General features: G+C 43.8%; 1 protein-coding gene across 1 annotated transcript; it reads left to right on the forward strand.

The window, feature by feature from the left end:
• Positions 1–792: 792 nt before the first annotated feature.
• On the forward strand, positions 793–21,708 carry GABPB1 (GA binding protein transcription factor subunit beta 1). The gene is made up of 9 exons (XM_056865678.1): positions 793–809; positions 8,529–8,636; positions 9,242–9,409; positions 9,564–9,758; positions 11,254–11,365; positions 11,916–12,029; positions 14,651–14,836; positions 17,477–17,592; positions 21,541–21,708. Exons 2-9 carry the CDS (start codon positions 8,529–8,531, stop codon positions 21,691–21,693), a joined length of 1,152 nt encoding a protein of 383 aa, XP_056721656.1. The 5' UTR covers positions 793–809; the 3' UTR covers positions 21,694–21,708.
• The last annotated feature ends 475 nt before the right edge of the window (positions 21,709–22,183 follow it).

Genomic DNA, 22,183 nt, shown 5'->3' on the forward strand with positions numbered 1-22,183 from the left:
TACTACATAAGTCTTCTCCAACTTCCCCTCTTCTATCGCTAACTTATCGCAGTAATCGTCTTTGCAATTGCTAGGGATATAACGTTTGAGGGATAGAAGGGCTGGTGGGAATGGGCCCCTGCAGCTTCCAACCCCCCAAAAAGCGGGAGTGGGGGGCAGAACTGCAGCCCCCCCACGCTGGGACGGAAAAGTGGCAGTTGGGCCTCTGCTCGAGCCCACCCCCTCCTCCTCCTCACTCCAGGCGGGAAAATAAAACCAACATGGCAGCTCCCCTCTTCGCCTCAGCCCGCTCTCCCTTCCCCGGGGCTCCGCGCATGCGCCGTTCGGAGTTCCCCCGTATCCCTCCGCCGGTTTCTCCCTATCTCCCCCCCACACACACACCTTTTTTTTTGTTGTTTATGTCCCATTAAAAAATAATCCCGCTCCCCAATAAAGTGGGAGGGGGGGAAACGAAAAAGGGGAGGCGAGAAGAGCGGCGGTTAAAGGGGGGGGAAAGAAGGACCCGCGCAACGATTCCCTTCCCCCCTCCCCTTCCTTCCTTCCTCCCTTCCCTCTCACCGGCCGCTTCGCCGCCGCCGCCCGCCGCCGTGCCCTTCCGCCGGGGCGGCGCGCGCGCGCTGTGGGGGGGGGGAAAGGAACTTTTTTCCGCGGGGCCTTTCGGGCGCCTATGAGAAGCGGCGGAGGCCCCGGGCGCCCCTGCTCGGCCTCCTCGCGGCACGGTAAGTCGGCCTTCTCCCCCTCGGCCGGATCCCCACCCCCACGCACCCCCCACCCACCCCCAATGGCCGGCCCCGGCCAAGCTTTTCCAGGTCAGCCTGCGCCTTTTCCCCCTCTTCCCCCCTCGCGCGGGGCCCGCGTTACCGGATGTGGAAGTGGAGTCGCTCCTACCGCTGGTGAAAAAATAATTCCACTTCCCCCGGAACCCGGCGCTACAACCGCGGCCTCCCTCCGCTCCTCAGGCGCCCGGCCGCAGCCAGGATTTCCTGTCGGGGGGGGGGGAAGCGGGAGCCGGGAGAGGCCTTCCGGGGATCGAGGGCCTGAGGGGGGGGGCGGCGGGCGGGAAGCGCTGGGCCTATCTTATTGTGGGTGTGATTGTGCTGACGTGGGTGTGATTGTGTTGGCGTGCGGGCGTAGTTGACGGGGGGACGCGTTCACACGTGTCCTTAACCGCGAGTCGGGGTTCTGGGTCTCTCTGTCTCTCCCAACCCCCCCCCCGCTCCTGAGCATGCGCCGTCGCCCTCCTCTCTCTCTCTCTCTCTTCACCCCCCCCCACCTTCTTCTCCACACTCGCTCTCCTTTTGGGCCTTCGTGGCAAGCAAGGGAAGGAGGGAGGGGAGGGGGGAGGGGGGGTTAGGCCTAGGCCTGGCCCTGGCCCTGGCCCGCCAAGGAGGGGCCCCCTTCTGCTCCTCCACCCCTTTCTCCCCCCCCTGTGTTTTTTTTGGGGGGGGGGTTACCGCACTTTGTATTCCCAGTGACGTATTACGAGTTTGCAAATGTCCTAAAAAACATCGCTTTAAAAGGGGTTTTTTGGACACCACGGCTTATAAATGGTTGGAAGGCGTCTTCGCGGCTAAAGGGGGTTACCGCACTTTGTATTCCCAGCGATGTATTAAGAGTTTGAAAACAATTCGCAGTGGGTAGCCGTGTTAGTCTGTCTGCAGGAGTAGGAAAGGGCAAGAGTCCAGGAGCACCTTGAAGGCTAACAAAAATGTTTTCTGGCAGGGTATAAGCTTTCGTGAGCCACAGCTCACTTCTTCAGAAGTGATCTGAAGAAGTGAGCTGTGGCTCACAAAAGCTCATACCCTGCCAGAAAACATTTTTGTTAGAGTTTGAAAATGTTATTTAAAACATCGCTTTAAAAGGGTTTTTGGATACCACGGCTTATAAATGGTTGGAAGGCGTCTTCACAGCTAAAGGGGCCAAACAAAGCGCGAACAGTATTTTTTTATAACGTTTTCAAACTCTTAATACATCGCTGGGAATACAAGTGGGGTAACCCCCCTTATTTTTTTTGAGCTACAGCTGCGGAGTAAAAGAGGGAACTGGAAGGTTACGCCTTGGGGCACTTTCAGGGCAAAAACCATTGGGAGGTTTTGCCGCTCTCTAGATGCACATTCCCTCCCCCCCATCTGAATTCTCAAAACTGCACGGGGGCTTATTGTTGAGAATTCAGATGGGTAAAATATCCATCTAGAGAGTGACAAACCCAAGGATGCTTTCACGTGCTGAATAATGCACATCCAATCCACTTTCAGTGCAGTTTAATGATAGTTTTAGGGGGTTTCAATGCACTTTAATGATAGCCGGATTTTACTGTGTTGGCGAAAACGCACGGGAAGTTTTGCCTTGGATTTGCAACTCTCTAAATGCACATTTCCCCCCAGCCAGATTATCAAAACTCAAAAATAATCCCCCGTGCAGAGTTTTGAGAATTCGGATGGGGGGAAATGTGCATCTAGAGAGCAACAAATCCAAGGGAAAACCTCCCATGCGTTTTCACCGGCGAGAAACAGCAAAATCCGCTTGCAAACTATCATTAAAGTACATTGAAAGTGGATTGGATGTGCATTATTCAGCATGTGTGAAAGCACCCTTGGGTTTGTCGCTCTCTAGATGGACATTTTACCCATCTGAATTCTCAAAAATAAGCCCCCATGCAGAGTTTTGATAATTCAGATGGGGGGTGGGGGAATGTGCATCTAGAGAGCAGCAAATCCAAGGCAAACCCTCTCATGCATAAATGGCCAAAGAGGGGCCCTCCTGCTCCTCCACTGCTTTCTCCTCCAGTACTTTTGAGCAACAGCTCATTGAGGGGGTTAGCAAAGGAAAAGAGGAAACTGGGAGGTTTTGCCTTGGGTTTACCGCTTTCTAGATGGAGATTTTCCCCATGCGAATTCTCAAAACAGCCCCCATGCAGAGTTCTGAGAATTGGGATGTGGGCGGGGGGAAATGTGCATCTAGAGAACTGCAAATCCAGGGCAAAACCTCTCATGCACAAATGCATTGGGTCATTTATGCATGGCAGGTTTTGCCACTCTCCAGATGCCAAATTTTCAAAACTCAAAAATAACCCCCTTGCAGAGTTTTGAGAATTTGGATGGGGAAAAAACGTGCATTGGGCCATTTATGCATGGGAGGTTATGCCTTGGATTTGCCGCTCTCTAGATTTGCCCTGGCCTGCCAAAGATGGGCCCCTTCTGCTCCTCCTCCACTTTCTCTTCCCCCGGGGTTTTTTGAGCTACAGCAGCGAAGTAAAAGAGGGAAATAAAAGGTTTTGCCTTGGGGTACTTTCACACACTCTAATAATGCACTTTGGAGTTGAAATGTACTGTGTGAAACAGCAAGATCTACTTGCAAAAGATCATTAAAGTGCATCAAAAGTGGATTGGATGTGCATTATTCAGCATGTGTTAAAGTGCCATTGGATTTGCTGCTCTCTGGATGGACATTTTCCCCATCCAAATTCTCAAAACTGAGCCCCCCATGCAGAGTTTTGAGAATTCGGATGGGAAAAAAATGTGCATCTAGAGAGCTGCAAATCCAGGGCAAAACCTCCCATGCACAAGTGGCATTGGGCCATTTATGCATGGAAGTTTTGCCTTGGATTTGCCGCTCTAAATGCACATTTTCCCTGTTCACATTCTCAAAATTAAGAACCCATGCAGAGTTTTGAGAATTTGGATGGGGGAAATGTGCATCTAGGGAGCAGCAAATCCAAGGGAAAACCTCCCATGCATAAGCAGCCTTAGAAAGACCTACAAAACTTTATGCCAGCACCAGCTATTGGGGACTCAGGGCTGGCTTCATCAAAGGCATATATAGGCCTGACGTGGAGTTATCATGCTAAATAGCCTTGTGTGGCTGCTTAGGAAGCTAGCAAAATGTTACTTCCAGCATAAGCTTTGGTGAGTCAGGGCTAGGGTTGCCAGATTCCAGGTGGGAACTGGGGATCCCCCCAGAACTACAGCTCATCTCCAAACTGCAGAGAGGCGTGTGTTTGCATGCTGCTTCTGACGTGTGGACTTAAAAATAAGTCTTACACTAGTTCTGTAAAGTATGCTGGTGAGGTGGAGGTTGTAGCACGTTGGTAGAACATTGGTGCTTTGTAGATCTCTGGCATCTCTCTAGCTAAGAGAATCGTGGCATAGGTGATATGAAAGACCCTAGAGAGCCGGTGTCCTTCATCGTAGACAACACCAACCTCAGTAGACCAATCAGCTTCATGTGTTTGTGGGTGTGTTCAGTTGAATTACTGATTACACAATCACTTTGTAGCTTCCGAGATCCCAGATTCAATTCCGGCATTTACACTTAAAAGGCTCAGGGGTGGTTGTGAAAACTTCCACCTTAAGACCCTCAGAAACTGCTGTTTGTCAGAGTAGACAATACTGACCTGGATCTGACTCAGCAGAAGGCAACTTCGACATTGTTTGGGGTGGGATTGTGGGGTAGGGCATCTGCTTTGCATGCAGAAGGCCCCAAATTTAATCCCTAGGCTATTCAGATGAAAGGATTAGGTAGTAGCTGCCAGCCAGAGTAGATGATACTGATCTTGATAGAACAGTGCTCAAGTTCAGTAGAAGACAACTGCATGTATATCATCAGAGGCAGTGGCTTTGGCTAAGGCCCTCTAATGAGTTTATGGCAAAGGCAAGCCTTTAACTTCTGTGGATCAGATCCCCTTTCTCTTAGCTGCTGTGCTATATCAGCTCTTGGCTCAGGTTGTGTATGTGGTTGCACTGTTAGGTACACTTATTTGGGAGCGAGCGTTCTTTAATTCAGTGGGGCTTTCTTTTCCATAGATGCTCCTACAGTTGGTCTGGGTAACCGTGACCCTAGCACGCTTGTACAAGACAGTCTTGTTGAAACGAGTAGGGGCTAGTTCTGATGAAAGTAGAATGAGATCAGGGTGCGATCCTGCGCCCACTTACCTGGGACTGAGTACCACTGTGACTAATGGGACATCTTTATGAGTGGACGTAGTTGGTACTCGGCTGCAGAAAGCTTTGACTTTGCTACTAATGGCTGATCTGTGCTCTTCACCCTGTGGAATGGATTCCCTGTTGTATGATACTGAGAATAAACCACATAGTTTTGAATAGTTTACAAACATACACTCCATTCTTTGTTTTCAGACACCCCCCCCCATATTTTTCAGTTCTGTTAAAGTTAAAAATATATATTATAAGTAGTCACATTTATTAGACAATCCCTGGGCATGGAGCACTGTGGAATAAATATGCCTCTGTTCCATAAGGCGAGCATTGTTGGGCCAATAATCATAAATAGACCATTCTTTCTCTTGTTTCCACTGAGTCTTATCAAATATCATCCCTCTCCCTTTGGCTTGTAAAATAAGACATGGTTTTTTACAAGCATTACAGCCACAACAGTCTCCCAGTTAACAGATTCCCTTATCCCTGGTACGAGATCCCTACAGCTCCATTTAAAAAACACAGGCTTGTGGCAAGGCCTGTAACAGGATAACTATAATTCCATGGAAATTATTCAACTGCCTCAAACAGAAGCCATCTATTCTAAAGCATTTCCTCTTGTTGGCGTTTGAATTCTGGGTCCCTAGCAATGTGCACACACCATCAGAACAGAAGCTCACCTTCTGTGTCCGTTTAGTTTTAGCCAGTGTGGTATAATGGTTACTGAGACTAGTCTCTTGGAGACCCAGGTTCAAATCCCCATGTTCAGCTTGCTGAGTGACCTGGGGCCAGTCACACACTCTCAGCCCAGCCTACCTCATAGGGTTGTCGTGAGGATATAACAGGAGAGAACCACATAAGCTGCTTTGGATCCCCGTTGGGAAGAAAGGTGGGGTATAAATAAATAAATAATATGCACTTTTCTGGTTTAGAGATACGTTGCTGTAAGTCCTCTAAACAAGATTCTCACTCAGAGGTGTAGTTGTCAAGAATTTCAGGGCTTTTTTGTGGAGCATAAAATTTAAATTTGTTCCAGGTTATAGTTATTTATTATACTTTATATTTCTGTAACTATTTCCAAAAGGCATTGGATTGCTTTGGGAAGAAAAATACATATGTATTCAAGATTACTCTGACCATTTCTACTGCCTGATGTTTCAGATGCTGATCTCCCCCTACCCACCCCCGGCTATAGGGGCTTGTATATTTTGTAAATGAACATTATAACTTTCATTTTAAAATTGTGGTTTCTTGGGGGAGCAATCTTGAAACACTTTAGAAGAGTCTCACTGACTGCTTCCATGGCAAATGGTTGAGGCTTGTATCTTTCAGAGTTATCAAGTGAAATTGAAATTGTAAGAGCCAGTTCCTTTACTGGGTTCAAATCTCCACTTATCTATAAGGTCTTTGGATGACCATGGAGTAGTCACTGTTTTTCGTAGCCCTACCCACTTCACAGATACAGCATAAGCCATACGACCTTGTGAAGTGGTGTGACCTCCTTGGAGGGAGGGTAGGAAACAAATGGGAGAAGATAACGGAAGCAAAGCATTGCGTCTGTCCCTTTGCTGACCAGTATGTTCTGAAAAGTAGCACAGGATCGTCTCATGAGTTTTATCAATTGGCACCACTTTGTAAGGCAACAGTAAAATGAGACAACTGCCCATTACCAAGGCGTTTGTCTGGAAAAAATGTTTATTTTATTTATTTACAAAATTTATATCCCATTTTTCTGCCCTTATAAGGGCTGCCAAGGCAGCTAACAATTTTAAACGTAGTTGATAAAACTACATCATAAAACCATTAAAATAACCCCCCTTCCAAACATACCTCATTAAAGCAACTTTAAAAAAGAGTTTAATATTACATCACTGTGGAATATAGTGGCAAAGTAGTTTTCTCCACTAGATGGCTCCATAAATGTTATTTTTAATTGCCTGTAAGAAAGTCTTATCTTCAGTAAAGACAATCAGAAGTTTAATCCCTAATTGTTCGCCAGCAAAACCAGAAATTAACTATTAGCTACTGTGGGAACAGGAGGCCCATTCCTAAGTGAAATGTTTTTATTTAAATTTCTAATCCATTCCCACTCTAGAGATCCAGTGCGGTTTAGTGGTTAGAATGTCACAGTGTCTCCCAGATCCTAATTACCCACTGTGGTATGGAAGCCTGCTGGGCGATCTTGGGCCAGTTACATGCTCTCAGCTGAGGCTACCCCTCAGGGCTGTTGTGACGATAAAATATAGGAGAGGAGAATGACGTTAAGCCATTTTCAGTCCCCATTGAGGAGAAAGGTGGGGCATAAATGAAGTAAATAGAATTGGGGGTGGGTTAAAAGTTTTAAATGAACGTATGTCTTCAACGGGAAGTAGATGCAAAAATATGTATACGGAATGCACACATCTGTTAAAAAGGTAAAAGTACCCTGTGCAAGCACCGGGTCATACCTGACCCATGGGGTGACGTCATATCCCAACATTTACTAGGCAGACTTTGTTGATGGGGTGATTTGGCCGTGCCTTCCCCAGTCATCTTCCCTTTACCCCCAGCAAGCTGGATCCTCATTTTACCAACCTCGGAAGGACGGAAGGCTGAGTTGACCTTGTGCCGGCTACCCGAAACCGACTTCCGTTGGGATCGAACTCAGGACGTGAGCAGAGCTTGGACTGCAGTACTGCAGCTTACCACTCTGCGCCACGGGGTTACCCCAGTCAAATAAAAGTGTCCTGTGATGTTTTGAAAGGTGTTGCATGGGAAGGAAGTTCCACAATACCTCACTCTTTTCTTGGGTGTTGAGTTTAGTACGTGGACTCAGTGACATTCTGGGCGCTAGTGATTGTGATGAGATCTCAGAAGCCTCTCCAAGGGTCCAGGAATTTTACTTGTAACACTGTGGGTAAAATCAGAATACGCAACAGAATAAACAGTAGCTGGTTGTGTGCACCTGGTATCTTATCCCAGGTGTGTGCTGTAAAGGGAGCAATCCTGAGCAAGTCTACTCAGAAGTAAGTCCAGTTTTATTGGTTGAGGCTTACTCCCAGAAAAGTTGTTCTTAGGACTGCAGGTAATGTTTAGTTAAAACAAGCAACCGTTGAGTCCAGCCAAGGTGAGAAACCCCTTTTTTTTAAAAAAAAAGATAATCTTTAAACAGAAAAATACAGGGAAAGCATCTAAAAAGTTATTCTGCTGTGGCATTTTAAACACACACCCCTCATCTGCTAAAGTATTAATAAATGACGTTCAATGACAAATGAAATTGCACATCATACAAGATATCACTGTAGGTCTTAGTTGGTCATAAGCTTTAAAGAGAGAATTTGCAGAGTGTGGGGTGGGGGGAAGTAAGAAGAAGGTGGAACTGTTTGCCATGCATTGGTTTCTGTCTTCAGGTTGGCCTTGAGTGTTGTATGTCGTCCAGAATTCCATACAGAAACTGGCTATGAAGCATGTGTTCTTAGATGCCAAGTTGCCTCATACTTGAAGAATTTTGTATAGAAAGCTGGCAGACGTTAACGTTTTTAAGACACTTGCTCATTTCACATCTAGGGCGTGTTGAATTATCCTGATTATTCTTTGCCTGGATTAATTTATTAGATGTCCCTAGTAGATTTGGGGAAGAAGCTTTTAGAAGCTGCCCGAGCTGGGCAAGATGACGAAGTTCGGATTTTGATGGCAAATGGAGCACCTTTTACCACAGATTGGGTAATGGAAACTTCCTCTTTTATTGTTTTGATTACATTTTTTTTGTTTTCTGTTTGGGATTTTGGTTTTGAATGTTCTTTGGGGGAAATTCTTCTGAATTAAACCTGCACGTAATAAGTGCTATAGAGGGTATATGTTTAAAAAGAAAGTCCAGATTCTGCACGTGTCATTCTTAGTCTCTTCCTGTCTCAGATTTTTGTCATTGCTCACATGTTTTTAAGTTGATCAATGCAAGTTACATGGGCTAAAAACTTAAGAAAAGAAAGGTCAGATTCTTGAGATGGCGAACCTCTGCATCTTGAAACCAAATTTTATTCTCGTATGTTGTCTTCATGGATGTGCAGAATATAGCCATTCTTTTGTATAATTTCATCTGTGACAAGTTATAGCTTCCTTAACTTTTGCCTGCGGTTTGAGTTAATTGAATAATTGAAACTTGCAGAAAAGCTCACGTTAAAACATCTGTACACCCTCCTGTTTAATATTTTGTGGCACTGAGAAGGAAGAATGACATGTTTAATGCTATAAAATGAAAGAAAAATGAATGTACATGTTCTCTGTAGTCAGGTTCCATGAATTTCTGTTAACTGTCCATCATGTTTCAGTTGGGAACATCTCCACTTCATCTAGCAGCACAATATGGGCACTACTCAACCACTGAAGTGTTACTTCGAGCAGGCGTAAGTCGGGATGCCAGGACCAAAGTGGACAGAACTCCGTTGCATATGGCTGCTTCTGAAGGCCATGCAAGCATAGTAGAAGTTTTACTTAAGGTAAAGAAAAAGTCTTCATTTTGTACTAATAGTGTCTTGCAATTGAAAAACACAAGGCAGCAGGAAGGGAAATCTCAGTTTCGTTGACTGCGCCTTTCAGTTCTTAAACCTACACACAGTTTTGAACCAGTTCTCGGCCTTCTTTTAATTGTAGCATGGCGCTGATGTAAACGCAAAGGACATGCTGAAGATGACGGCGCTTCATTGGGCTACAGAGCACAATCACCAAGAAGTAGTGGAACTCTTAATAAAATATGGAGCAGACGTCCACACGCAAAGTAAATTTTGCAAAACAGCATTAGATATTGCTATCGACAATGGATTTGACGACCTGGCAGAAATATTACAGGTAACTCAAGGATCCTTTCATTGAAGTCTTTTGTGAACCACCTTTTCTGTGCTGTTTACTCCCCTCATCCGTTCCATTGACTCTAGTCTTTTACTGGGCCCCTTTTCTCTGTCTGTAGGTCTCTGAGCCGGGGGGACGTGGTGCTATTACATTCCATATAGCATGTAACAGAAACTCTGGATGTTCAGAATCCATGGGAAATCATAGACGGAATAAATCACTGGGGACTATTTTCCCTGGACTAAAATTCTCCTCTCAAAAATGCCACAGGTTCTCCGAGACGTCCCTCCTCCTTTAGCTATGCTCAACTTCCCTCTGAGTACGATACCTGCTTCAGCTCATTCCTCCCTCATGAGGAAATTTTGTAGTTTTCTCCTCTCCTTTTTACTTTACTAAGTCGTATTTCCCTGTGTACCTGGGGAGTCCTCTGGTACCTTGTCTACGGGTAGCACTATAGGTGTTTGGCCATCACGTTTGCTGTTAGAAAGAACCAACCGAGGATGGGTGGGAATAATGACTTGGAAATTGTCCTACCATCCACCCACAACTCTAAAAACTCCCAGAGACGATTTCCTCATCTCCCTCTGCATTTTCTCTTTTAATTAACTCTCAGTGTTCTGTTCAGCCAGGGTTGTATTCAGACTTTATCAGGCTGGTATAGGTGGTTCCACCCCCACCCACCCCCATCTTTTTCAGCACATCCAGGGAGTCTCGCAAGTGAAATTCCTTCCGTATCTGTAGGCAGCCTGATTGTGCAGCTTTTGAGACTGGCAACCCACCGCAATCTTAGGTATAATAAGAATGACTATACTTATTTATGAGCAGTGGGTTGGCTGAAAGCCATAGGTTTCTCTGGCAAGGATTTAATGAGCTGATGAGGAGAAGTCTGTTTTCCTGACTTTTATGGATAAGGCACCCATTCAGCTGTATTGTGGCATCAGGGATAAGATCATGGTTTACTGGTGTAACAGACATTATTGCGATCTACAAATCAAACAAATAAAAAAATCTATTGCTCACTTGTTCTGAAACAATATTGTTATTCTTCTATGCTGGTAATCGAGTGACAGGATTGTTAGCCTTAAATGAGTTGTACTTTTAGGTTTGGAGGGGTTGTGTTTTCGTGTAGACTTTGGCGTATTCCGGATGTGAATGTCAGAACTCCTGCTGTTTGTAATTGAGTAAATTCTTTTTGCGATTAAATAGGGTTGATTAATTCATTTTTATATAGTATCCAAGGATCTTGGATTCTGTTTTCACTGGTATCTTTTAACAATGGGTGACATTGCTCTTTTGCTGTCAAATGGAAGAATTATAACACTGGTTCGCACAGCACTTAACTGTGTTCCCATTGCAGTCCTTGAGATTCAGTTCCAGAATAATTGCCAAATGTCTCATTTATCTGCTCAGAACCCTTTTTGATCTTTAAAAGCATGTTCTTCCTAGCGACCATATGAAAACTAGATGGTATTGTCTGCCTTTTGTGTTGTTGTAGATTGCAATGCAGAACCAAATCAACACCAATCCGGAGAGTCCTGACACTGTGACGATACACACAGCAACGCCGCAGTTCATCATTGGACCTGGCGGGGTGGTAAACCTAACAGGTCTGGTATCTTCTGCCCATACATCACGTGCAACAGGTATTCAGATGCAGAGAGCATTGTAAATGATTTGAATTTCACAATATTAGGAAAAGCAATGAGGGATAAAGTTGATGGTAAGGTTACAGCAAGTGCATCATTTCTTGTCTCTTGGACATAAATAACCTTGGACGTATTCTTATAAATATTCTTGAAGCAACCATTTTTTAAAAAAAGAACTTCTCAATGATGTAAAATTACCTAAAAGCTTGGCTTTGAAATTGTAGTGTAGGTTGCATCTCTCTTGCAGACTCTGGAAGCGCCTGTGAAGTAGTTCTGCTTGCAGGTGCTTCCCCATTCATTACCGCTTCCCCGTTCATTACAGCTTCACACTTGGAGAGAGATATGTACACAGAGTTTCAGTTGAAGTGGATGGGAAGCCTGTTTATGCAGGACCTGAGTGTGGAAGTCATGCCAGGATTCTTTTTTTGGGGGGTACATTAAACTTGGGGGGGGGAGTATTATATCAGTTTCTTTGTAATTCATGAACTAACTTCATGTTTCTCCTTTGTAGATGACACAGGGGTATCTGCTGTCCAGTTTGGTAATTCCTCCACTTCTGTACTGGCGACTTTGGCTGCCTTAGCAGAAGCTTCAGCTCCACTGTCCAACTCATCGGAAACACCAGGTAAGAAAAGCAGCTGGGATTACGTTTGTGTGGGAGGGAAGGCAGCATGGTACAGCCCGATCTCGTCAGATCTCGGAAGCTAAGCAGGGTCAGCCCTGGTTAGTATTTAGATGGGAGACCACCAAGGAATACCAGGGTTGCTATGCAGAGGAAGGCACTGGCAAACCACCTCTGTTAGTCTCTTGCCATGAAAACCCCATAAGGGGTCGCCATAAGTCAGCTGCGACTTGACGGCACTTTACACACACACACATTATGTTTGTGCCAGAAAATACGTTCATATTGATTTTCAGAAAACAAATAAGTGAACCATGCAAAAGGGATTCTCTGTGCAGTTCTAAGTGTTTATGTACTGTAAGCTCATGTCATATTTAGATTTTGAGTTCTTAATTTTATTAAGGGCCAGCGTGGTGTAGTGGTTAAGGGCGGTGGGTGAACTGGGTTCGATTCCCCACTCCTCCACATGAAGCCTGCTGGGTGACCTTGGGCCAGTCACAGTTCTCTCAGAGCTCTCTCAGCCTACGCGGAGGCATTGAATGGCAAACCACCTCCGAACATGCCTTGAAAACACTACGGGATTTTAAAATGAAAGGGTTTCAGCATATTTTGCATTCTGCTTACATTTGTCATGATGTCAGTGGCTCTCCTGCCTAAAATCATGACCAGCTTTAACATGGTTCTTACAGCAATCCCAATGATAAGGAAATCCTCAGAAGGCACATAATTGCAAAGATTGTTTGAGTGGAAATGTTTTTGGAAACAGAATTGTAATTAATGGCAAAGATGAAAGCTTTGTGTCTGATATTTCTGACATAAACCATTTTTGATAGCAGGCCTTTGGACATGTGTCTCTTTATAATACTTCAAAGCTCCTGATGTCAATATAAAATTGCTGGGATGTAAATGTGGATGCTTGAATTAATGCTGTGTCTGATGCTCTTTGTGCTTCATCGCTGTTTCATTGACTTTTTGATTGTGCTTGTCCTTTTAAAGAAAGAGTGGTGTCTACCTTATGTACATTTAAAGGGCTTATAAGTTCCCAGAGGCCTGGAAAACTTTATTGCTGAGTTTTATTGGGATTCCTCAGGGACCAGTAAAATTTTAACTGCTCAGAATAATTGAAATATCAGACATAATTAGACCAAGTAACAGCTGCTGAATTTGGGGGGGGGGGGAATTGCAAAGGTTTTATTTGGTCTTAACCAAAATGCTTGTGATGCTGGAATCAGTGGTGGAATTCCTGAGCAGGTCAGTCATTCTACTGGAGAAAACAGGCTCTTTTTGAAATTATTACTGAGATTACCTCCTTAAAGTCTTGGTATAACACTTGGTATAACACTTTTAGACCCCTAGTGAGTAAGTATGTGTACTCAGGCTATTTTTATTTCTCTCCTTCATCCTCGCAGACCAACAGGTCATGAGCAAAACAAATTCAACAAACTTGCTAACACAGAGATAATCAAACATACAAAGACATAAAATTCAGAACATACAGTTAAAAGGAAGTATCATTAAAAGCCATAGATAAAATTTTTGTCACAGTGAGGGTTACATTTGGATCAGAATCAGCCAATAACTTTGCTACTATCTCTTGCTTTAGAGCAGGGCGTACTCAGGCTACCTGCTAGCTTGCAAGCATAGGTATGTTCCTGGTTGCCAATGAGAGTCCCTCCACTCTCATTTGAAGTAGAAGCACTCCATTTTGTGTGTGCCTTGACTGGAGGGTCCGTGGCTCAGTGATAGAGCATCTGCTTGGCATGCAGAAGGTCCCAGGTTCAATCCCCAGCATCTCCAGTTAAAGGGACTAGGCAAGTACGGTAGGTGATATGAAAGCCCTCTACCTGAGACCCTGGAGAGCCACTGCTGGTCTGAGTGGATAATACTGACTTCGATGGACCCAGGGTCTGACTCAGTATAAGGCAGCTTCATGTGTTCACGTATTGTTCTGGCATACTGGCTGCTGTTATAAAGTAGATTTCCAATCTGGAGTTGAGAGACGGAAGAGTTAAAAATGTGGAATTTGCAGGCCTCAAGGTATCTTGTACTATTGAGGAGGTAACTTTTAACCATTTTTAATACCCAAGCGATCAGTGAAGCCAGTTTGCCTTTTGTCAGACACTTCCATGAAAGCGGGGGATTAAAATTACAACTTTGTTTTTGTTATTTATAGCCCACCTTTCTCACTGAGATTCAAGGGAGCGTGTGTAGTGTAAGTCAGTGCAATCAATAGGACGAGGCATCTAACAATGTAATAGGACTGGATTGCAGAAATCTGAAACAGGGCATAAGTATGATTAAACATGACATGATAAACAATGCAAGAAATGGTATGACTTAATTTATATCAAACATTCTGGACTTTCAAGCAGACAAACTCATATGTTTTTATTTATTCCTCACTTTGATATTGTAATCAAAGGTTTTAAATAGTAGCCCATGTCTTGTGTGAAAATTGCTTCTGCAGGAAGCTCTGCTGTGCCAAACCGTACCGTGTCTGCAGGAAAGTAAAACCATGTGGAAGCACACAAACATTAGTTGCTGGAGGTGCTGGGTTCGTCTTTTTCTCCCCAAAGGAAGACTTGCTGATGATAAATGTCCTGATCCGGTTGTGTTTTTCACAGTTGTGGCTACGGAGGAAGTCGTGACTGCAGAATCCGTGGATGGTGCAATTCAGCAAGTTGTCAGCTCTGGTGGTCAGCAGGTTATCACCATAGTAACGGACGGCATTCAGCTTGGAAACCTCCATTCCATTCCGACCAGTGGGATGGGTCAGCCCATTATTGTGACCATGCCAGATGGCCAGCAAGGTGAGCTGAAGCAAGCGGTAGCAAAATGAGAACTTAAAAATCATGGTTTTTTTTTTTCCAATTTAGAGAGAGAGGAAGGGGAGGGAGAGCACTGTGCAAACATTTTGATTATTATACCCCCCTCAGTACCCTCTTCAGCCCAAAAATGTCTCATGAAGAAAATGGAATAAAGAATACAGATAGGTTGAAAAGAAAGAAATGCTGTTATGGAGGCAGCTAGCATATATCTAATATTCTATTACCAATGTAGGAGGGAAGAGTTCCACAGTGTGCCATTATGTTTTGTATACATGCCTTAAAGATACTGTTATTTAGTGATAATTAACTAAACTAAGTCCCGTGGCGCAGAGTGGTAAGCTGCAGTACTGCAGTCCAAAGCTCTGCTCACGACCTGAGTTCGACCCGACGGAAGTCGGTTTCAGGTAGCCGGCTCAAGGTCGACTCAGCCTCCCATCCTTCCGAGGTTGGTCAAATGAGTACCCACTTTGCTGGGGGTAAAGTGTAGACGACTGGGGAAGGCAGTGGCAAACATAGTATGCCTAGTAAATGTAAATGTTTATTGATACGGCACCAGCCAGACAACAATAAATATATACTCTTATAAAATACAAAGTTATAAGGCACCTGGCATACTCATAATAACAATATAAAATTCCTTACAGAGCGAGAAGTTAAAAGATTAATATTCATATAAGTTTCCGAGGCCCACTCTATGAGTGAGTCTTACATATGAATGCACAAAATTTAGCAACCTGCTTTGTGACTGAGGCATCCCCCTCCCTAAGTAAGTACTTGGTTTTTCCTTCTTCAGAGCTAGCAGTAGTTTTTTTAAGTGAGGGAACTATGAACTTTAGTCTCGCTTCCTCATTAAAGGGACACTTAAGGAAAGCATGTTCGACTGTGTCTAATTCTCCCAACTTGCATGGGCAGTCTCTCTGATCTCGGTACCTTCTTATAGCTACATACTAAATGTCAGGATGTGACAGTACCCCATGGGTCAGTAATGACCCTTGCACAGTAATGACCCTTGCTCTACCTTTACCTTTTCAAGATCTGTTATCCTGGTATTCTAATGCCTGAACATCTGTAGCCCCTTTGCACAGTCAAGGGATGAATCAGAGGTTGGGTTGTAAAAGAATTAACCAATCATGGACACATCATAGACTTTTCACTGGCCTCCCAATCAACCCAGTATAAGTGATCATGTAAATCATAACAGTTCTTTTTTTTAAGGCCAGGCTGGTTGACTTGGTAGAGCAACAGAGTAATTTAAGATTGACCAAAATCAGGAGCAGGGTTGTAAGTCTGAAAATACCATGATTGTGTAGAGCGAAGAGGTTCTAACTTTGGGATAACAGTCCTGTCCACATCTGAATGTTGACTGTGTAAGCAATCATAATAATAAAAATCAGGCTGCAAGTTGTAGGATTTGCTTGCAGTGAACACTGTATACTCCCTTGGAGGGTTCTTTTCAGGAAGCCCAAAATGAGGAAGAGCGAAGGGGCAAAGGAAACTGGGAGGCTTTTTGGATAGTTCATGGAGATTTATTGGTTTTCTTGATACAGCAAGGGGAAATAAACTGCTTCCTTGTGCCACTTATTTGCATAAGGGCAGAATTGGCCAGTTGTCTTCTGAAAGGTGCCTCCCCCTCACTCACACACACACACACACACACACACACACACACACACACACACACACATTAGGATTACAAGCTATTCAGGGCTGGGAACTCCATGTTTCCCTCATAATACCTAGTTCCACCCTGAGTGAAGGCATGAAAATTTATTCTACATTACTTGTACCCAGGATGGCTAAAGTATACAGGCATTTATTAAAATCCAGCTATGCCAGAAGGTTCAACATTGTCTGGCAGACAATTGTATTCCCCTTTTGTGTGTGTGTGTGTGTGAAAACGAGAATACAACAACGAAGGAAAACGGAAATACAACAACAAAAGAAAATGGAAATATAACATTACCAAAATACTCATAATACAAATTCTTGAAAAGAAACTAAGACCGTGCTGCTAATATAACTAAAATATCTATAATAGTGAACCGAGCACAACTCTATCTATCGAAAATCCGCATGATTGTTACTTCCCTCCCTTTCTGCGATTTACACATTGGAGTGTTTTTTCCATCTCTGAAATTGTTAAATGGAAGTGTAGTATAATTTCGCCCTGACCTGGATGGCCCAGGCTAGCCTGATCTCGTCAGATCTCAGAAGCTAAGCAGGGTCATCCCTGGTTAGTATTTGGTTGGGAGACCACCAAGGAATACCAGGGTTGCTATACAGAGGAAGGCACTGGCAAACCACCTCTGTTAGTCTCTTGCCTTGAAAACCCCATAAGGGGTCGCCATAAGTCTGCTGCGACTTGATGGCACTTTACACATACACACACAGTATAATTTCATGGAAGCTTATCGTAAATGTTTGGCTCCTGTTATTTTCAACATGTATCTTTGACAATTTGATTTGGTGGAGGTTTAACGCTAGCCAGGATCGCCTGCTCCTTCTCCCCCAGTTCCACTCTACCGTGTGAATTTCCCCTACCTCCTATCCCAAGTTTTTCCATTTGCATACATTATGTACTGTGATCTTCGTATTTTTGATGGAAACCTATCTTAATTCAAGTGCTTACAGTACCAGCAACGGACATAGCTGAAGAAACAGTGATCAGCGAGGAGCCGCCAATCAAGAGGCAATGCATTGAGATCGTTGAAAGTCGGGTGGACTCTGCGGAAATCGAAGTAAGGAATCTACTAGCTGTGAAAGGCTTTATTCGGTTTTTCTCAAGTGAATATTGATTTTCTTCTTGCTTTATAGTTAGCAGTTGGTCTGGAACTTTGTACTGCTGCCGGATAAGGAATGGATGTCTATTTGTTTGTAATACTTAATGTGTTTGTCTGTTCTGAATGTGCTTCAATTCTTGAGAAATTATGAAAGAATATGTGTGGCACTCAGTATTATTGGAGGAGCTAAATAAAAAACAATTTGTTTTTGAAGAAGCAATATTCATTTTTGAAAATTATCATTTGCCCAAAGATAAAATATTTTAACCACTATGCGTAGTGTACTGTGGGTTTCCTTACAAATGGGTAATGTATTCAGTGTTTGAAGAGGTTTCTTCTTCAAAATTCAAGGCGTTTGTGAACCCGCGGTGGCGTAAGTAGCCCGGACGCTGGCGTGTAGGGTCCCAACGCCGGCGCAACGCCTTCTTAGCCTCCTAAGGGCTTTTGCCCTTAAAGGTCAGGAATGCGCTCAGTGTCCTAACACCCTCCCTGCACTCGCATCCTTCCTCAGTACCCACCGTTTCCATCAGGTTTTTGGCTTAATCTCTTAGTCCTCCTCCACCACAGAAACCGAGACCAATCACATTTGCTGACAGTTATCTGTAGCTATCTTTGCTTCTCCCTCCCGTCTACTCCATGTATTGTCTTTCCCACAGTAAAACTACAGATTTGTTAACTCAGTGGGTTAGGAACTTGTCTTTCTGCCTACAAAAGTCTGTAAGAATCCATGTGAAACTACCCTGTAGGGTTTCCAAGGCAAGAGGCATTCAGAGGAGGTTTGCCATTGCCTGCCTGCACGTCACATGACCATTGTCTCCCATCCAAATACTAGCCAGGGCCGAACCTGCTTAGCTTTTGAGATCTGACGCGATCAGGCTAGCCTGAGACTATCTGGGTTAGCTGGAAGGAAATCTCACAAAAAAATATAAGCGAGCTTTACTTCCTAGCAAGTATGGTTGGCTCACACTATAAGGGAAAAAAGAGCTGATGTAATAGAGGGAAGAGTTTTAAATTGATCGTCATTATTTTGGCAGTCTCATTTCAGTAAAGCCATGTTTGCAGATGGACTTCCTCAGCTTTCATTCAGTGATTGAAGTGGAAACCAGGGCTGAATTTCACTTATTCATAAAAGCATGGAGTACTTTTAAACAAGGCAGGGAATTTTGGTTTGGGTAAGGATCAAAACACAGCCGCTTCCAAGGCAATTATTTTTAATAAGGCAGAAATGCTGCCTTTTGCATCATGTAAAATGACAGAATCTCATGATCTGATCTTTTGTGTTCAAACCCTCCCCCCAAAAAACAACAAATCCAGGATATCTCATAGGATGGAGGAAACGTCTGTTGCTTTGAACTCAAGTATCTTGAGAATCCATTCTCTGTCATAATTTTTTTTTTTAAACCAGGAAGGTTGGTTCAGCAGTTGACTTGGTGAATGACTTCATGTAATTTTATTTTTAAAAGAAAATCGTACACAAATTTCATTTAAAGACGAGCATCCTTTGGAAAAGGCTAGGCTCTGTTTCTAAAGGGTTCACAGGATGGGGCTTCAAAAAGGTAATACATTTGTCACGGATATGGCCAGAAATATAGGGGGACAGTTGCTGGACTTGACCATAAAGGTCATAGAGGATGTTGGGGTGCAAATAAGCAGAACAAAATTGGCCTCTCAGGGACACATGCCAAGAAGGGATTCTAGAGACCTGGAATAGAACAGCCTTGAAAATTGGTAAGAAGATGACAAGTGGCAACAATTGTATGGCTTTGTGTAGATTAGAAGCCGTCTAACCCAGGGGTGTCAAACATAAGGCCTGTGAGGCCAGATCTGCCCCCTTGAGAGCTCTTACCTGGCCCATGAGCCAGCTGAGGTTGTAAGAACATAAGAAAAGCCCTACTGGATCAGACCAAGGTCCATCAAGTCCACACAGTGGCCAACCAGGTACTTCTATGAAACTCACAAACAAGGCAACTGTAGCATTTTCCTGCCTGTGTTTCACAGCACCTAATATAACAAGCATGCTTCTCTGATCCTGGAAAGAATAGGTATGCATCATGGCTAGTATCCATTTTTACTAGTGGCCATGAACAGCCCTCTCCTCCATGAACATGTCCACTCCCCTCTTCAAGCCTTCCAAGTTGGCAGCCATCACCCCATCCTGGGGCAGGGAGTTCCACAAATTAACTATGGATTGTGTTAAGAAATACTTCCTTTTATCCTTTATATGAGGCAGCCACCACCCACCCACCCCACTCTCGATCTGGGCTGGCAAGACATGGCCCGGCCCGACCAAGTGACATTTATGTCATCTCCAGCTCTCGTAACAATTGAATTTGACACCCCTGGTCTAACCCATTACTGACAGATACAATTTGTTGAGGCCCAGATGCAGAAGTGTCTGAGAATCACAAGAATGTTGACCTTCACAGAAGTGAAGCTATGCTTCAAGGATGGTAGTATTGGTTGAGGGCCAAAAGGTATGAGAAACTTGCAAACGTTATTTTTTAAAGAGACTTGTTACGATAAGAAGTAGCAAGAATGAACTAACTTTTTGATATATTCTAAGAAGATATTTTAAGTATAGATAATGTATGGTGTTTGAAGTTATAAGATAACGAGTTAGTCAAGAACGTGAGCTCTTATCAAGTGGGACAGTTAGCTGTTGTTAGAAGATGATTTTAAAATCTTTTAAATATTGATTGAGAGCTCAGAAGGGGCCCCTTGCCTTTGACGTGTTTATTTTTGGGGGGATAAGAACCTTTTTTGGTGGTGGTGGTGGCTGTGACCTGGATAGTCCAGGCTAGCCCAATCTTTTATGGACTCATGTAATTACTGTCCTTTTATTATATATGTAACAATGATGGATGGATGGTATAATGTTTGTAGATTTAATCTATGTTAAGAACGCAATACTTATGCTTTAATAAAAAAGCTTAGCATGGAAGCAGAGATTCTCTAAATAGTATTTACCTGTGTACTATAAGAACAAACCTATAGCGCTACTTAGGTGTACCTTTATCTGCGAGTTAAATGATTTGGTATAGGAAAGCTAACCATATGCCTTGGGTTTCTTAAGTGCACACCTACACCTGAATCAGGCCTGACCAGAGTAATCCAAAATACATTTCACAAAACAATAAAAAGTAGCAGAGAAGACGGAGCTTTCTCCCGCTTCCTTGTTCTTAACACCCACTGTAGCTATGACATATTGAAGAAGAAGAGTTGGTTTTTATATGCCGACTTTCTCTACCTTTTTAAAGGAGAATCAAACCGGCTTACAATCTCCTTCCCTTCCTCTCCCCACAACAGACACCTTGTGAGGTAGGTGGGGCTGAGAGAGTTCAGAGAGAACTGTGTAGCCCAAGGTCACCCAGCTGGCTTTACGGAGTGTCCAATGCTCATGTGGAGCAGTGGGGAATCAAACCCGGTTCTCCAGATTAGAGTCCACTGCTCTTAACCACTACACCACGCTGGCCGTAACTCCCCTTACCAGACCTAGGATGTTTTATAACTGGGATTCCAGCAAAAACTATCAACACAGCCATGGGCTTCTTCTTTTTACCCAGCATGGTGTAGTGGTTAAGAGCGGTGGTTTGGAGTGGTAGAGTCTGATCTGGAGAACTGGGTTTGATTCCCCGCTCCTCCACATGAGCGGCGGAGGCTAATCTGGTGAACTGGATTTGTTTCCCTGCTCCTATACACAAAGCCAGCTGGGTGACCTTGGGCTACTCACAGCTCTCTTTCAGCCCCACCCACCTCACAGCGTGTCTTGTGGGGAGGGGAAGGGAAGGTGATTGTAAGCCGGTTTGAGTCTCCCTTAAGTGGTAGAGAAAGTCGGCATATAAAAGCCAACTCTTCTTAACATTAATTACATGCTTGATGAGATCTTTCTCTGTTTTGTTTTAACAGGAAAGAGAAACTTTACAGAAACAGCTGGATGAGGCCAACCGGGAGGCGCAGAAGTATCGCCAGCAGCTACTAAAGAAAGAGCAGGAGGCAGAGGCCTATCGGCAGAAGTTGGAGGCCATGACCCGCCTTCAGACGAACAAAGAAGCTGTTTGAATGGCTTGAAGGGAGCATTTTGTAAAGCCGGCTAAGAAAAACCCGCAGCACAGTCTGGACCTGTCTGCCATAATAGGCACAGACCCAGGAATTATGCGCGAGAGAAGATGCTACGGGTTTGAAACTGGACTTGAAAAAGCCATGAGCGCAGATGAAATTTTCCTTGTATCATAAAAAAAAAAACTCACTCAAATTTAGACATTTTTGTGCAAAAATATTTAAAAGAAATACTGTAAATAGTTGTTTTTTTACAGTTCCAAAATTAGTTGCTTAATCTTTTTGAAGGGATCCACAAACACGCTAAGCCAACGTTTTTGTGACTTTTTTTGATTTTAGTACAAAATTGCTGAAATACAGAGCAGTTTTAAGGGTGATAACTGTTAATTTAAACTGACAGTGTGAAAATAAATTATGTAACAGAACCAATCCGGAAAGCTAGCGACTAAAGCCTCTGAGAGAATGCATTTTCTGATGGGAACCTTTTGTACAG

This window comes from Euleptes europaea, chromosome 20 (genome assembly GCF_029931775.1).
Source record: "Euleptes europaea isolate rEulEur1 chromosome 20, rEulEur1.hap1, whole genome shotgun sequence".
Classification (NCBI taxonomy): domain Eukaryota; kingdom Metazoa; phylum Chordata; class Lepidosauria; order Squamata; family Sphaerodactylidae; genus Euleptes; species Euleptes europaea.

Coding starts and splice junctions, on each gene's coding strand:
- GABPB1 (XM_056865678.1), top strand. CDS start 8,529: ATGTCCCTAGTAGATTTGGGGAAGAAGCTTTTAGAAGCTGCCCGAGCT. Junction 9,759..11,253: donor ACCTGGCAGAAATATTACAG/GTAACTCAAGGA, acceptor GTGTTGTTGTAG/ATTGCAATGCAGAACCAAAT. Junction 11,366..11,915: donor CGGGGTGGTAAACCTAACAG/GTCTGGTATCTT, acceptor TCTCCTTTGTAG/ATGACACAGGGGTATCTGCT.